The sequence below is a fragment of the Drosophila subobscura genome, chromosome J (genome assembly GCF_008121235.1).
Source record: "Drosophila subobscura isolate 14011-0131.10 chromosome J, UCBerk_Dsub_1.0, whole genome shotgun sequence".
NCBI classification, from domain to species: domain Eukaryota; kingdom Metazoa; phylum Arthropoda; class Insecta; order Diptera; family Drosophilidae; genus Drosophila; species Drosophila subobscura.
In genome coordinates, this window is record NC_048532.1 from 22,156,750 (window position 1) to 22,175,017 (window position 18,268).

The window sequence follows — 18,268 nt, forward strand, 5'->3', positions numbered from 1 at the left end:
CTGGCATTCATTGTGCTGCGGTTTTGCCGCTGCTGCTGCTGCTGCTGCTGTTGCTGCCATAATTGTGTGCCGTGCCACATTCTCGCAGTGCTGCGCTGCGCTGAGTGCGGGTTTGGGTTTTTGGTAGGTGGGCTACGGACTACGTGGTGGGCAGGTGGCTGGCCTGCTGGCTGGCCACATACATAGACACAACGACGACGACGACAACGTAATTTGATTCCCACATGCATTTTAATTAAAAGCAAACAACAGAAAGTTTCGCAAACAGACACAGAGCACTCGTCATGCTCACCGACTGCTTGGATGTGTCGCTTGATGTTTGAGGTTGCCATTTGTAATCGTGTTTATGCCACTGCCACTGCAAAGCGAATGTCTGTGGCATGCAAAACTCGCCTCGCCCACTACTCACGGCCCACAAAAAATAAACATTGAAGAAGCAGCAGGTAGCGGTCTGCCAGCCACCAAGTAGTGGAAATAATTAGCCATATCGGTCAGTTTTCCTACGCAATTGCTGAGCCAGAGGCTTGAGAAATGTTGAAGGCATCCGAAACGAGTATCGTGACTCGCTCGCATTCATTCATGAATCCGTTCTTCCTCCTCCCCACACACGCAGCAGAATGAGCCCCAAAATGTTGTCCATTCCCTTCCATTGTTGGGTGCTCCCAGCTGCCTCCTCACCCCTACCATTCCATGGCTTTTCGGTTGCTCTTCGGCTGAATTTCATGAATGAATTTAGTTTTTGTTGCTGCTGCCGGCACTCTTTCGCTTCGGTTTCGGCTTCTGCTTCCCATGTTTCCCATTTAGCGTGTTTCGTAGTACTAGAGACCGAGAGACATTAAAACCGAAACTGTGGGTAAGGAAGGAAGTGAGGAAAGAACCCCAGAAAACACACACACAAAAAACAAAGACATAAGACGCCAAAGAGGAAGCGGACAATGCCAATGTTTTCATTAATGCGACGCAGTTGCCAAAAACAACAATGAAAATGAGTTTAGGTGAAACCAAGCATTGAATACCCTGAAATTGTAATTGTTTTGAGTGAATTTTGAACGATAAATGATCGTTCATGGTAAGAAATGAGCGATATGTGTCGATAAAGAAACGATGAAGGATAGAAAATGGTAGAAAATTCATTAAAACTTATCATAAATGGTGTTGAATAGCATAAAAGTTATTGAAGCTGATAAGAAGCTATCAATACTGTTCAAAAAACTATCATAAATGATCGATAATAATTGATATTTATCGATAAACAAAAGAAGGGTCTTCAGGGACCCAGTTGCCCAACAAATTATAAACGAATTGCGCTCTATCGATTCGTACATGAGAATCTTACATACGCGAATCGGAAGTACTTCCTTCTTTGCGTTGAAAACATCTGCTCAAAATCGAAAAACAAAATACCGCCGCAAAAGGTACAACGACAACAAAATAAAACCCAGACGAGAGAGAGAGAGCGAGCGAGAAAGCGAATCAGGGGAAAAGCAAAAGGTGTAGCAAGAGTGGATAAAAAAAAGGAAAGAACAATGAATGAATGAATGTGTGGAACCCAAGGCGGGCCCTGAATCCAAGGTGAATGAGTAAAATGAATGAATGTATAAATGAAAGACGAAAAAACAAAACCAACAACGGAAGCAATTCTTCCTGCCCCACACACACACACACACACAGAGAGAGAGATACACAGATACAACAGTCGCACTCAAGAGCTTATTGCTTAATTTTCATTCATAAACACGTAGCGGCCGCATTTTCAACGAAATCAAATGCCCAACCACGACGACGACGACGACAACAACAGTTGAAGGAAGTTGTGAATCCAACCAAAATAATAGAAATTTACATATCCAGATATCTGTGTGGGGGTGTGCCCAGTTCTAGCATTTAAGAACCTAAAAACCGAAACGGAAGTTTATGAATTTTTCTTGAATTTTGAGCGTAATTTTCCAATTACCCCCGCCACGAAGAAAGGTTCGCTCAGCTGACATTAATTAGATGTCCGCCGCAGCAGCAGCAGCAAAAACGGCAACAAAAAGTGACGTAAACCGGACACACGACCATAGACACGGGGGCCCGAGCTATTAATTTGCCAGCACAGAAATAATTTGCATCATTTTTGCTGGTTTAAGCATCGCGCTCTGCTGGTATCTGTCTTTAAATGTCGGATGCTCTTTGGTGCCATCGATAACATTGAGTGGCATGTTCCTCCTCTTGACTTGACGTCAGCAGTGGCAGCAGCAGCGGCAGCATCAGCGGAAGCATCAGCAGCTGCCAGTGAAAGACTCCGTAGATGGCAGTGGCAACCTTTTACCTTTTGGCGTTTTTGTGTCCGTGATGCTCTCCTGCTAATTAGCTTTACCTTTCGCCTCTTACGCACTTCTACGCCCACAAATTTTTGCACATTTCTAAGCAGAAAAGTGCATCGAATGGTGATAGCTGACACCGAAGTTGGTATACACTTTGCGGCAGCCCAAAGATGTGCAAAGTCTGCTCTTAAATATAAAGTTTCCTTTCAAACTGGTCATGCAGCAGCTCACCTCTGTTGCTGTATCCATCAAATATCCTCAAGTGTTCCTCCTGCGAGAGAGTGTGTGCTGAAACGATACCCGCTTTGGCTTCTCTTTCTAGTTTTCTCTCGAATTTCTCTGGGTTTTCTGTGGGCTCCGATGCAGCAGCTGCGTCAGCCAATGCCCTGCCAATGCCATGCCATGCGCGTGCTTTGATTGTTTTGTGCGAAACGATATCTGAAGCCTGAAATCGTTTACGGAGCTGTGCCACGTGGACTGCCCCTCCCTGGCACTCGCTCTCTCTCTCTCTATGGCAACCCCCATATCGGGTCAATCCCCAACCCAGCAAAGGGGTGAGTGGCAGTGCAGAGGGGCAGCAGCAGCATTTTGCTATCACTTCCGTTTGACCGTTTTACATGCAATCGAGGCTCTCGACTCTACAATTACTGCGTATATGTTTTTCTCTTTCTCTCGTTGCTCTGCCTCTCTTTTGTGTCGCGCTGTGTGTGCCCCACAATTGTGCATTCAACACAATAAACTTCCGATTTCATTCATTGTTTTGTTGATTGCAAAACTCTTTTTTTTTCTGCTTGCTCTCTCATTCGCTTTTTCTTTTATTTGCTTTTCCGTTAGCTACAGACACACACACACACACACTCTAGCACACAATTTCTTTTATAACAGCAGCGGTTCTGGTTAATGAATGAAATTTTTCCTGAATGGCTTAGGCTGTAATTGAATTCAATTTACAATTGAAAACACTCGTAGCGTAATATTGAGACGGAGAAATGTGAGACACCAAATGACGGAGAGAGGCAGCACTGGCAGGAGGTGGCAACTCCTTGAGCAGGAGCAGCAGCAAATCTGTTAACTTTATGATACCCTAGACAGCAATTCGTTTCATCCCACCTCTAGCTATTTTTGCTAGCAGTTCTCATTGATTTGTAGTTTAATTAATTGGATTTACAATCGAATTAGAAATCCCTCAACGCCGCTCTCCCTCTAGTGGCAACGCCGCTTATACATGAGAAAAGTCTGGCCACAGCTGAACGTCTGCTTTTTGGAGTCTTATTATAAGTTAATCTGGTGTTTATGAGGCTGGTAGAGGGATTTATGTATGCAAATGCAGAGCAAACGAGTTACACTTTCCATTTAATATTTTGTGGCAAGTGTGGATTGTGCCAGTGAGCCGCCTTATCAGTGGCGCGTGCATATCCGGTGGCGCAATTAAGTCGCTATCGAAAGCAAATTCCATTTGCCCCACTCATTGAAGCGCTGCCCCGCCTGCAGCAGCCAGCAAGCAGCCATTCATTCAACCATTCGTTCATTCATTCATGTCAGAATCTGTGTCTGCTGCTGCTGCCGCTGCCTACTGCTGTTATTTTTATCAATGATCATTTGTAATCATCTGGCGACGAACAACGAAAATAAATACAACAAGAAGAAAATAGCAAAATAAAAATTGAACATCTTCGACGAGATGTGAATGAACTCGTCCGAATGGCCGCTGTCGCTGCTGCTGGCACACGGTGGGGAGGTCTGTCTGTCCAACGCACATACATTTATACATACATTTATACATACATAAATACATACATTTGTACATACATACATACATATGTACTTGTCTCTGTCGATGTCTGCCCGCTGTGGGCCGTTTGAGAAAATGTTTCACTTTAGTTTTTCTTGCCGCTTGTTTAGTTTAGATTTTTCGTTATATTTTTTTCTTGTTTTTTTATGGCCATGTGTCTATAAATAGCCCAAAAAAAGAAAACGTCTCTTTGGGTCAGATGGTTTTGGGCCAACAACACCGAAAAACTGTGCAGCCATCTGGTTGACAACTTCTCTTGAATGTGTCTCTAATCTGTAATATCTTTTTCGTTATCTTTTCCAGTACTCTGCCATACGCATTGGACCCGTGGTCAAACGTGATGTCATGAAGGCCTCTACAATGTTGGAGCACGAAGCGCAGTGAGTACTCCCCCAGCCCATCCCATTCATTCATTCATTTATCGATTCTAATTTCATTCTTGCACCTTTCGTTGACGCTGATGTGTCAGTTAGTGCTGCCATCAAAGTTCTCTGGAATTCGCTGAATGCGGAAATTCCCACTCTTGGTTGGGTTCTCCTACTGGCCCTATCGAATTCACTTCGCGTGGGTTTATTGAACTTCCTCAAAAAATGAAATTCTGACGACTGCATTGAAATTGTATGCCCTATCCAGCCCCTACCCCTGCCCTGGGTGTTTGTGTGGAAATTGATTTTGATCTATGGGCTATTTCCATGAATGGCATGTGGAAATATGCAATGAATCGAATGGTAGCAGAGTAAAGTGGGGTCTGACGACCCTTTGCATATGATTCCACTTGCTTCTGGCAAGTTTATTGACTTTTTGTGCTGCAGGAATTTTTGGCAGACAGAAAAATAAGTTCATAACGAAAATGTTCATGCTAGAAAGAGTAAGAGAAATTGTTGATTAGCTGAAGGCAGAGTGGCAGGAATTCATAGAAATTCATTCAAAATAAAGTTTGAATATCTGGCAATCCTTCTACGCACATTTCATTGATCTGGCAACTTTGTACGCTTCGTTTTTCACCCATAACTTGCCCAGAACTTCCTTTTTGAAACGCGTTGTTCGAGCCCCAGGCCTGCCCCACCTTTTAGCCATTTACAACACATTCAATCATTGCACACCCCAGACCCCCTTCCTCACTGTTGACTACATTGTAAGGGGAGCTCTATGCCGCCTTATAATCGAACACTTAAAGCAGGGAGCGGTGCAGGGAGAGAGAGAGATACTGCGACGGGAATAAACGACTTTTTGATATACGACACTGAACAATGCAATTTTATTGCCGCTTAACTTCATTAACACACACACCACCCCCGCTCGCTGCGCCCCCCCAACAGCCCAACAGCCCAGCCAGCCAGCCACCACGATTATAAGCGGATCTTTGAAGATTTTGTTTGTGATATAGCCGCCAAGACAACAGCAGCAGCAATAACAACGAAGCAAAGAGTTAAGGAGTATTGTGTATGGTGCATGGTGTATGGGCTGGGTTCCGGGTTAAGTGATTCATTTAGCGGCAATCACAAAATGCACTTTACACAGAGCTGGAACGGGAGAGAGGCACTGTGCACTCTCCTATGCTAAGCGATCCTCATGATTTATTATAGAGAGCGAAACCTTTAGACGACGGACCAGCCGGCAGCTTTGTCTCATTAGCGTCTTGCGCTGAGTCCCGTCTCGGGCCGTTAAGTGGTGCCAAATAGTAGACCAAGATGCCACTTATTGGGTGTGCCCCCTCCCAGCCTTTGTATCTGTATCTTTTGCTCGCTTAAAACTGAACTACTCCTGTAGCTATATCTCTCGCCAGTATCTGCCTTTGAGCTACTCCTGTATCTGTCTCTTGCTCTCCTCTCCCTTCACGCCTTGGCTGACAAGTTTCCAATTGCAAACTGAAACTATTTTCGTGCTCTGCTTGGCAGAGACAAAAGCGGGGCCTAACAGATGCACAGATCCAGAGAGCGACAAAGCGTTTACAGATGGCGTTTGCCCAGATGCAGATACATTTACGGCCCACTCAAATTACGCTGTCACATGCGCGAAAAATGGCCAAGGCAACATAATAGAAATCTCTACCAGCGTACTCTCTGAGAGTGTATCTTGTATCTAGGCATTTCCGTTTGTGCCACACACACACAGAGACACATTTCCGGCTGCGCGCCTGCGCACCGCTCGAACGTTGAATTATGTTTGCTTTTAGGAAATGTATCCGCATATCTTATAGATCCAAACACTTCAGGGCAAGGGGCTGTGCTGATCTTCCTTATTTATGATTTTTACGCGCGTGGAATTTTGAGCCATCAATTTTCGCATTTTACGATCGTAAAAATCTCACTCCCGCGCCGCACCCTTCGCACTCGCCTTTCACTATAAAATTGCTTTTTATGTGTTCTTTTTTATGCATAAAATTAGCTCTCGAGTGAGGCTATTTATTGGTTATATTTTTGGGCTGCTGCCTCCACAACTGAAACTGAACATAATTCATAGATCGATTAGCCTTTTCTGGAGACCGTCTCCCAAACCATTCCCCCAAAAACTGGCCCCTCATTAGTGCCCCTGTGCTGGACCCTTCCGCTGTCAAGTGGAGGGTTTCTCGATACGCTGCTCGAAATGCCAACCATTTCCTGTCATTGAAAGCGCACGCTGCGCGGATGGATGGCCAGCGGACAAGAAGACGGTTGTTGTGATTTCAATTATGAACGCTTCCTGGTGGGGATCATTAGAGTCAGACTTCAGAGAGACTCCAGAGAGACAGACAGGAAACTGCATTCCCATTATCATTAAAGTAGTTATTATTATTCTTACAATTTTAATTGTTTTTAATCTTCATGCTGCTGCTTTCTGTTTTCTTCTCTTTTTCGGTGACGCCCTTAGATATGCAACAATTTTGGCATTCGATGTAAAAATCGAGCGCGAGGCCCAGGAAATGGCCGAATCGCTGGGCGTGAAAATATTCCAAGCGGACATTATCTATCATCTGTTCGATAAGTTCACCGCCTACCGTGAGGAGCTGAAGCAAAAGAAGCGCGAGGAGTTCCGATCCATAGCCGTCTTCCCATGCAAGCTAAGGGTGAGTAGAGCAGAAGGTACCCTCGATATCATTATGGGTATTATTTTAATGTGGGCTTTCCTCCACCTCCGCCGCCTGCAAGAGCTACAGGTGTAAAATGGGACTCTGGGACTCTTGCACTCATTTGGTGGTACGTGGAGCAGCTCCAGCTGTGACCTAATGATGCTTCAGGCCGAGCAGAATGAGAACATGGGAGCCCCGCCAGAGCGAGGCAAAAGCACTCAACAAGCGATTAAAGCCCTAGTCGGACGATCCACAGAGTCGGACGCCTGCATCTCTCACGTCCACACTTCCTGCTCAAATAATGTTTTAAAGAGCGTATTTGATTTATAGGCAATCATTAGATTATGGCCGTATGCAAGAGGCCCCCACACACTCACACACATCCAGCATGGAGCTCCCACTGTGCTGGTAATTGGACTCAGAGCGCAGACACAGCTGTTATCCCCCCACCAGTTCCACCAATGATGGTAGATACAGAGGAGCGGCTAGCGCAGAGACTTCTCCAGAGACCCAGCGACTGTGCTCCCTCTCCTTGTTGCTGCTGTTGTTGTTATAACAATGACGTTGTTTTAGTTTGAGTTATTAACTCGCCTTCTGTCTTAAGGAGTTGGCCAGCGCAACAGCCAACAGCCAGCGGTCGGTGCATGTGGCTTGGGGTTCTTCTCTCTTGTCTATTTGCTGCAGAAAACGTGTTCTTTGGGCCACTTTTTCTAGTCCAAAGTCTTGCTGGCTCGATCCCATTTTCTATGTCCGTTGTGGCGCTGCTTTTGCTGTTGCTGCTGCTGGCGGCATCCCATTTGAGGCCTTCTTCTACTCCCAACAGTTGACGCAACGGAAATTAAGTTGTTCTTCGGGCTTCTTTTTTCTGTGGCGTTTCAGCCGCAACGAAGTGCCAATGCGCTGCTGGGGAGTGAGTGAAGTGAAGAGTGAAGATTCTTAGCAGAAAGATTACTGGATCAAGGATTTTTTGCTAGAAATGTTCATAGAAAATATTCCCAGAAAAAAGAGTCAAACTTCTGCCTCCTTGATCCTCAATCTTTCAATCAAAATTACACCAAAAGTATCAACCAAAGTGCCGTAGAGTGCACACAAAAATGGAAGATCTATCGACAAAACCAGTGCCTGTTCTTAGCCACCATAATTATTAGACATTATTTAAAAAGTAGTTAAGTGCCAGCCGCCCATCGTTATATATTTATGCCTAAGAGATGATCATCAAATCGTGCTTCTGTCAGTCGTTGAGTGATCTAATTCTCTTTCCCTTTATGTTTTCTTTTCAGATACTGCCACAATTCATATTCAACAGTCGGGATCCCATTGTGATGGGTGTGATCGTGGAGAATGGCATTGTCAAAGTGGGTACGCCGATCTGTGTGCCCAGCAAGGAGGTAAGTGGAATGCCTAGCACAATCTACAACACAAAAGGTTCCATTGTGATTGGGGAGATTGCAGATCTATGTACCTACATCCATGTGTAGAAACGCACAATGAAAGTCCTTGTCTGTGCCAGAGAGGAGGCCTCTGAAAAATCGTGTCAAGTACTCGTACGTACGTCGTATGTTTGGTTTGTTTTGCGTGTGGCAAAGCTTTTCATTGTTGACACAGGTGTCGTGTCTCTGAACCCGATCGAGCAACCAACCCTCCTGCTGGGTTTGGTGTTTCCGTGATGCAATTATTAGCTCATCCATCGAGCGCTGAAATTGCGACGCAAAATGCTTTCGTTTTGAAATTCTTTCATAATGAAAGCCCCAAGTAATTGTCCTCCAGGATGGGACGACACTCATTTCAATTTATGCGCCGACATGTCCTGTTTCCCGTCAACGACAACTGTTTCCTCTCGCCAGACAACAAAACCAGAAGACAACAAACCAAACCAACCAACCAACCATCAATGATGGGGCTACTTCTTTTGCTGCTTCGATCTCCAAAGGGTTTTTGTGTCTCCTCCTGCTTGACTTTCTGCCAAAGGAGACTCTGAAGAGGATGGAGTAGTCGTGGAGCCAGCCGGCTGGCAGGCATCGGCATCGCATCGCATGGCATTCATTGGCAATTATAACTTCCTCAATTATCCACAGAGAGAGAGAGAGAGCAGAACAGAGCAGAGGCAAAGCAGCGCTGTGGCTGCGGCTGCTAAGCTGTGCGCTTCCCGTCATTCATCGTCATTCTTTTTAACGTTCTCCTTTTCTGCTGCTCCTCCGTCTCCTTCTGTATCTCCTCTACCTTCAGCTCTACCTCTATCTTTCTTTCTGCCTTTTTTTGCGCTTCTTTTCCTGCGCAAGTTTTAATACAGATTTTTTGTTGTATTTTAGTAGAGTGTATGTGGAATACACTATGTTTAGTGGGGGAAAGGTGTACGAGGTGTACGAATGGGTAAGAGTTGAAGCTTGAAGTTGTAGGAGAAGTGGGAGCGCCGCTCGAAGACTCTTTTCGTTCTGTTTCCTTAAGAGATGAAGCTCAAAGAACAGTTTGAGTTACGTGGACCTCAAGCTGAAGCAGTTACCAGGCAGCAATGGAAAGCAACCGAGGAGCACAGCTGCATGGCGCGTCACACCATTAAAAGCTAACAGATTTCTAACAGATCTTTCAAAAGGCTTTCTTAACAGCTCTTAAATTTCTTCAGTGTATTCCACAAGTCCCCAAAAAGTCCACTCCCAAGTCACACACACACACACATGAGAGTGTGTGCTGCCCCTGTCCCTGCTCCCCGTTTGCCTGCCTACCGCCTTGATCCAATTCTACTTTAGATCTGCACGTTGTTTTCTGCCCCAAAGAATGCTGGGCTTTGTCGCTTATGTGCCTCCTGCTTGGCGCTCTTTTTTTGTGTCTTTGCCTTTTGCCATTTCCGTTGACTTTCAGGGGGGAGCTCAACGAATCGTCCAAGAGGATGGGAGCCCCATCTCTCCCTCCCTCCCTGTCTCTCAGCGACAACTTCCTTTCGTATCTTTTGATGGCAACGGCTGTGGCTGTGGCTGCTGCGCATGCGTGCCACAGCAGACCCTGCCTGCCAGATGGTCGTTCTTTGGTCTCTCTCCCGGCCCTTGCTTGGACTGGCCTGGCCTGCCCGTTGATTACATTTATTAATTATATAATTAAATCTGTAATGGCAGGGCCACTGCTGCTGCTGTTGCTGATCACTTGGGTCTGTCTCTGCATCTCGCGTGTAATTGTTTTGCTGTGTCCCCTGTCGGGGCACCGAAACATCCGTTCTCACACGCATTTTCGGACAACGACAGTCGCCATGCAAACCACTTCCACTTCCCGTTTTGGGGTTTGTCATTACACTTTCACGTAAATGAGCTTCAAACAGGTGGAGTCCACTTGCTGCAACCCTTAACCCGAAAGCCGAAAGCCTGCCGGGGGCACAGCAAGTGTCAGAATTTGGTAACCAGATACGAGAGTCTGAGTGCAGCTTATGGGGGTTAATCACAGGTTGAGGGTTGAATGGTTTGGCAGGGCTGACACTGAGGTGATTGATCTTGAGGGCACTGCTTCAAGGAAGTTCGTTTACGCAGGCTAACTGCAGTTCAAAGTTGGCAAACGACCGAGGGGCGCTGGCGCATGACGTGTGACATGGTTAAGCATATCAAGGAGCTTTAGTTCAGTAGCTAGATCACATGTTTAGCGATCACTACTCATCGCCCCAGAGGAACTTTCCTTTAAAAGAAACCTCAAGTCGAATGATCTCAAGTATCATCTCATGATCAGTATCCATTTCCCATCTAACACATCGACAGCTAAGAAAGCAGATCAATTTCTCCTCCACCACAATGATTACTCATCACTTACATTGATTTCTCATCTATCAGATCTTTAACTTCATTCCCAAACTTCATTCTGAAACATAATTATGGCCTTTCATCAAGCCTGTCTTTGGTCTTAAGAAGCTTCAATCGGGCATCTGTCGCCGCCAAAAGATTGATCTTTGGGTTAACATTTCGACTTGATGATCACTTCCTCTTTAAGCCAAACAAAATTTCAATTAAATTTCGATCTGGCCAGACCCAATTGCTGGGATCATCCTACCAGCAGCTTTTGAGCCATAGCCTTGGGGGTCATTGCAGCTAATTAAGCAGCGATCTGCTGTTCTCTGGTCTTTGTTATCCTCCACTCTGATCAGATCCGCCTCTGAAGGAGGGGCTGTGGCTGGCTCTACCCTCGTACCCTGGTACTACATCAAAGAGTTTCACTTTATCGAGGCACAATCTAAGCCACAAGAGCCACACACGCCCCACTCTCGCACTCTCTTCGCGCCGATCCCATCCCATCCGTTCCGATCCTCCATTCAAATCTCCCACTGACATCAGGCCGGAATACATTTATTTTGCTGTTGCTTTTGCTTTTTGCTCGGCTTCTTTAGGGGCCTTGTGCACTTAAAAACGAAAACAGCAAACGGAAGTTGGAGGCGTTACCCAGCCGCCAAATCCACATCCAGATACGTCCGTCAGTCAGTCAGGCAGTCAGTCAGTCAGTCACTTAACATATGGACGAACGATGTGTATGTGTACTCGCACTCGTAGGTGGGTTTGGGGGGGGCTGTTGCTTTATGTATCTATGCCTAAAGACGGTCTTTAAAAGCGAGTCTGTGGCCAGGCGTCTGAGTTGGCAGATCACTTGCAGATCGTCTTGCAAATGTTGCAGCAGGCCTGCTGCCTCCTGCCTTGCCACCGAAAAACCGCAAAACACAAACCAGAAATTTGCCAGAAAGAGAGAGAGAGAGAGTGATGAAGAAGCAGCGAGGAGGCGATCGATATCTTTTAATATTTTCATTCATGCCTCAAGTGTTTGCTGTAGCGGAAATGAAAGCTCATTCAGTGCTGCTGCTGCTGCTGTTGCTGCTGCTGCTGCTGGTTTTTGTTAATTAAATGCCTCTGGGGTTTTCGATTTACTACTTGACTATACATGCGCGTACATATATTTATGTATAACGTATAAAGAGGTAGCCGTTTGCCTTCGATTCGGGAACAGCATGTTGATCTTGGGCTAATTTATGGGCTGCTGCTGCTGCTGCTGCTGCTGCTGCTGCGAGACTTAACTTAAAGTTTAAGTGGGGTAAGGGTATATCCCTCTCCCCTCTACACTCATCATATTATTCCTCTTCATTATATCTCTCTCTCTCTCTCTCTTTGTGTGCCCTGGCATTTAGCTATAAGATTTAAATATTATTTTCTTTGGCTGTTTGTTGCCTTCAATTGTTAAGCCTCTTCATGGCTTATGACTTCCGTTTGTCGCCTCGAATGGGCGTCGAATGCGCAGTTCCCATTTGGACTGATACGCGGGCAGTGACGTTGTGATTGAGGTCTTACCGGTGGTGGGGCTTAGGTGTTGTTTGTGGAGGGACAGGAGAGAAGGAAATTTAATTGAGTGGTGCCATGAATATAATCTTGAGATATTTTACGATACATTTACGTAAAAATAAACCCCCTGAACTTCCACTAACTTTATTGGTTACTATATTTGTTGCACAACATTTACACTCCCCTCTTTCCATTTCTTTTATTTAGATTTACATTCAAAATGTCTTCATCGAAATAAAGCCAAGATTTCAGGCGATCTTCTGCTCAATTTTCTACAATAATATTTGAAAAGAAATCTCTTTATTCCGCAAATGGTTTGCAGATCTCCTGCCCTAATCTCTAAAGAGTATTTACGAATCTCTCTGCTTAGGGATCTGCTCACCATAATCTCTCTGAAGACTATCTACGCACCTCCTCATACCTTTGTAGATCTTTCTTCTCTATGGAGATTGTCTCTCTATCTCTCTGACACTTTCTCATGTGTGTTTTGCATCGACAACTGCGTCATATAATCTTTTGCTGTGGCATGAATGGAAATCCGCTTTTACGGCCTGTACGTGTGCCACAAAGGAACACTTTAAATAATGCCACAACAAGGGGCAAGCGGCAATAATGATGATGATGATGATGGAGCGATAGAAACAGCGCTAAGAACCGGAACAAGTAATTAAATTACAAAAGATGTTGTGCAGCTGAAAGAGAGGCACCGAGCAGAGCTGAGCGGAGTAGAGCGGAGAGTGCAGCCTGCGGAAGCGGATTGAGCAGCCGAGCAGCAGCTGGGGTACCGACTGGCGGCAGTGCCCCGCAGCGACAGAACGGAAGCAGAGCGGAAGTGAATGCTTCCGCACGTAGAGAATGAATGAATGAATGAACGAACGCAGGGAAGGAGCAACAGCAGTAGGGGCAGGGGCAGTGGCAGAGGGCAGCAGCGAGCGTGTAGTACTCCTGGCAGAAGTGTGCTGGGGTGGGGGCAGGGGTTGTGTCCTTAAAGAGTGCATCCGGAAGTGCAGGAAGTCGAGGAAATGGTAGTGGAAGTGGCACTGGCAGTGGCAGGGGATAAGTGGCATGCAGCAACCCCTAAAAACACGATAAGGCAGGTGGTGCCCTGCCCGCCGCTTTGTACGTGCCGGAAATTCTACTTATGAATGAAATGGGATTTCTTTTCCCTCTTTTTTTATGAATGAACAGAAAACAGAGACAGCAGCAGCAGCGGCAAATTCATCTGCGAGATACATTTGTATCTTATTATGATAAGCCGCCAGCGGGGTAAAAGCATTTCACAATAGAACAAGAACCAAAGAAAGAAAAAATATCGAAAGATGTGGGAGGCGCACTCTGCCATGACACAAATGGTGGGGAATACAGTCAGTCAGTCAGTCAGTCAGTATCTCCGCTGTGTGTTTTGCTAGCTATCAGATACAGGCCACCATAAAGAGCTTTTAATATAAAATAGAGCAAACAGACCATAACAAAACAGAAACACAAATGCCACACAAAATGCGATTCATGAATGGATGGAAAAAATAGAATACAAATACGAATTTGCCATGGAAACATTTTTGGAAATAGATTGAGGGAGAGAGATGTGGAACGCAGATGGATTATTATTATTTCTTAATAGTTCTTTGGGTGGTTTATTTAATGGATTTTGGGTCTGTTTGGGTCTCGCAAAGAACGACCCAATCCAGTGCTCAGATCCCATTCAAGCTCTGCACTTTTAGCTAAAAACATTTGCCACATAACTAACTGTAAGTGCCTAGCCATGTATCTGCGTATCTACACATGGCAAAGTATCTGTGTGTGGTTTGTTGTGTGTGTGTGTGTGTGTGTGTGCGCCTCGCTTTCGTTTCATTCATAAAAATGCTTATTTCCTGTTGTACCGTCCAGAGCTTCGTGTTTCGTCGTCGTCGCTGTCGTCGTTGCTGTCTATGGGGTTTGTTTCAGTCATAAAAATACCCTATAGATACTCGTGCTTAATAGATACAAAACTATGCACACAAACACACACATGGAGAGAGTCATTCGGGCAAACGATAAGATAATAAAAATCCGCTTAGATACGCGCTAATATTTCTTCTTTTTTTTTGCGCTCCTCCCCTGGCTCTGTCTCTCTTTGCCAATCCGCTGTGGATGTACTTGTATCTGTTACTCTGTAGCTGTATCTCTTTTACTCTCTGCGTATCCGTATCTATGAGTGCTTTATATATTTATTTAACTATGAAAATAAACAGCGACCAGGCAGCAGCAGCAACGGCAACAATGGCTCTCTGCGATTACAAATGGCAATTGCAATAAAAGCAGCAGCAACAACAAAAGAAATTAGCGTAATTAGCAAATTACTCGACGACTGTTTCTGTTTTTCTTTTATTTCTTTATTTCATTTCGTTGTTGTTGTTGTTGCCCGCTCTCTTTGTTGCTGGTCTCTCTGCGTCTTTGGCTTTCTGATATACGCTTTAGAGCGGGTTTTATGGATCTGTGGTGGAGTTTGAAAGGTTGCAAAATTAGGTGGCGTTTCCAGGGAGATTTATATTAAAATATAATCGTAGTAGATGAAGATGCGTCATTTATTTCTGATTTGCAATCGTTTCTGTTACTAAAAGTAGTCTAAAAACGGTCCTAAATAATATTCCTTCATAGACACTTTTGCAGGTAAAAACCAATTGTTATGAAATAAAATTATTGGTAAAGAAGTAAATTACATTTGAAATGTTTCTACATTTATTTTCATAATTTGATGACAATCGGAACACCATAAACATTATTTGTGTCATATTTTAATATAAATTTCCTCAGCCCAAAACTGTTAAATAGAGCAACAAAAACCCCGCTGAAAGTGTATCCCCAGCTTCGGGTTCTGCCAGCACAACCTTCCCCTGCCTTGTGTTTCTTTTTTTTTATACTGTGCCATTGCCTTTTGTTTTTGTATCTTGGAAATTGACGTCGTCGTTGTGGGTTTTATTTTGCTTGGTCGGTCAGTTGGTCGCCTTCGTCACATTTCAGTTTTTCTTGGGCCGGAAATGCTGAATTTGCACACAAAAACCGCGCCACGAGGGCGAGGTGGGGAAATGGCATTAAAAATGTTCTTATTTTCCCCTGCCTACTGCCTACTGCCTTATTATAGCTCTTCTTCTGGCTTGGTGTTTTTCTCCCATTTACACGCGCACCCCAAAAATAAATAATACTTAATTGACGTTTGTTTAATCGAGGGAAGATGGCCTGGGGTCTGTAGACACCTACGCGAAAATTCAACAACTAAATGAAATGGAAAAATAAAAGTTGCACGACAAAAGCTTGAGAGTCGAATTGTCTGCTGAGATTCGTTTGAGGTTGTTTCCGAGGGCTAGGCTGGGTCTTAATGTTTTTAGATAATAATTCAGAATTATGTGAGAGAAATGTAAAGTTATGAAGAGAGTTAATTGGAGTTAAGTATACAAGCAGGGAAGACATGTTCCATCAACAAAAATATAATTAAATGAGAAATAAGTCGTGAAAACATTTGTCTAGAGTTTTTATTTGAGAACAAGAAACAATTCAGTAAAGGATACTGAAAGCTCAGCCCATAAACTACCCCTGGCAAACACTTTAACACTCTCCATAAAGCATCTAGATCTATAGTTTAAGTCCACCCAAAAACCCGAACAATCTTTGCCATTTCGAGCAGGTGTTTTTCAATTAAATTTCCTCCCACTTAAGATAAACCTCTTCCTGTTAGCATTTGTTTTTATTGATGTTCTTTTTATTGGGGGACAGGGTAAAACCGCTACACTCACACAATCATTAAATGATTTTATTGCCGGCGTCGCCTCTTACCTGACAAGAGGCGTGACAAGAACAAAAAAAAAAGAAAACCAGACGAGAAGGCAACAAAAATAAAACATTAATAACAGCCATTAAAGACAGGCATTGAACTTGATACGCATTCGGATGATAACGCGAACAGCCAATAGCCACTAGACTCAGACACTCATACACTCACTACTCACTCTGTCACACACTCACTCTTGTGAGTTTTTGGGTGCGCATTCACTTCCGCTCGAACAGAGTCCAGCGAGCGCTCCCGATTGCATTTCGGTCTGGCCTTCGTTCGACGATTTTTGTTATCGCATTTTGCGGCCAGCGATTATTTTTGCTTTCTTATCGATGACTTTGATCGGTGCCTCGCATCAAACTTACAGTCTGTCTCTGTGTGTATGGTTTGCGTTTGTTTCATTCATTCAGGGCTGGGCATAATTGATTGTTTTGCACTTGGATTAATTTGTATCGGTTGAGCGGGGGGGAGGCCTTCAATGTTGCCCCTTCTCTTGCTCATTATTCGCATTATTTTCATTATTTGATACGAGTATTATTGCTGATTAATAAACAAAGCACAGCTGTGAGTGGTATCGATCAAGTATTTCCGATGTCCGATAAGAACGCAAACAATAATCAATGGATTCTAATTTTCCACATTTGTCGAGTGCGAGGTAATCATTTTCCTAATCGAACGGAAAGATTTCCCTATGTCTGGAGGAGGTCTTTAACACCTTTGGCTGGCAACCAACCAAAACACCCACATTTAAGTTTTGGTTTACTTTAATTTTGTTGCTCGTGATGATGATGATGTTTGCCCACAAACTTCCTGTGAGTGAAAGATTTTCTTTTTGGGCTTTCGTTACCAGGTCTTCATCTCATCTTGGCCTGTGCCTCCTACGAGTGTTGATTGTGGGCGTTGTGGGCGTCACTGTGTTGCATTCGCTGCTTGAGATGCTAATGAGCATGACTAGACACATGGCCTGATGCCTCTGTTGGTTGCCTTATGCCTGATGCCTGATGCCTTCTGCTGCTGAGTTGATAATGGCTGGGGAAATGAGTGTCTGTCTGTCTGTCTGTCTGTCTTGCTTTGGCTTCGGTCTCGACTTGACTTGGCTCATTTGATAGGTGTTGTTGGCATTGTTATTGCTGTTGAAAGCCTCGTCAGTGGTTGCTGTTGCTGTTACTGTTACTGTTGCTGTTTTGTGGTTACTGCTGGGCGTTGCATGACTTGAAATGAGCTGGAGTTTTGTTCAGGTCGCTGGAGGTGCTGAAATCAGTTAGGGATGGGCGAAGTGCATACGAAATATGATAAATATTAAGAGAATAATTTTGGAATATTACAATATGTTTAGTCTCTTGCATTTTGCAACACTACGAGCTGCAAAAGTTACTGTACAACACTGGCTCAATGATAGATACCTTTGGTAAAATACTTGTTGATTCTAAGTTGAGTTTTCCAACACTGATCCATAATCTCGCAACGCTTTTCTACACCTTCAGCATCGTGTAAAGCTTTCCAACACTGGCCAAGCGTATCGAAACGATCATTCTCCATCCCTGCTGCACTCAATCTCTTGACGCTCTCTCCCACTCTTCTTCTCCCAAACACCCATCCATCTGTCGTTTCCTCCTCTTTAATGTTTGTGGGCAGCAGGCAGCAGCATCAGCCTCTGCGGCTCGCCAGCAATGAGTGGGGTTATCTGCTGCTCTCGGCTCTGATCGTGATCATGTTCATAATGATGATGTTCCTCAAATGTGAGGGCTCCCTTCTCTCTGTCGCTGGCCAAACACTCGAATCAGCGACAAGTTCTTCCCGCTGGCAGCGCTCTCTCTCGAAAACCATGACGTAGGCATGTTTGCTGTACCAGGCCTCCTCCTAGACCGCTAAGAACCCAAAGACTGGAAGCCCAAAAGATTGAAAGAAATTGATGTTGTTGATGGAGAGGCTACTGTTTTTTTTCTTGTTGAAGGAGGCCACAAATGCTGGAGGCGAAGGCGGAACCTTTACTGATGACGTTGTCAAAGTTTTAGATAT

At 44.5% G+C, this 18,268-nt stretch overlaps 1 protein-coding gene across 3 annotated transcripts in view; it reads left to right on the top strand.

The window, feature by feature from the left end:
• The window catches only part of LOC117894905 (eukaryotic translation initiation factor 5B), a 50,958-nt gene that overhangs the window by 8,612 nt on the left and 24,078 nt on the right, over positions 1 to 18,268 (top strand). For all 3 annotated transcript variants that reach the window (XM_034802198.1, XM_034802197.1, XM_034802200.1), the window contains exons 5-7: positions 4,402 to 4,478; positions 6,949 to 7,144; positions 8,428 to 8,535. In XM_034802198.1, the coding sequence (XP_034658089.1) occupies positions 4,402 to 4,478; positions 6,949 to 7,144; positions 8,428 to 8,535 (381 nt within the window). The remainder of the gene's footprint in view (positions 1 to 4,401; positions 4,479 to 6,948; positions 7,145 to 8,427; positions 8,536 to 18,268) is intronic.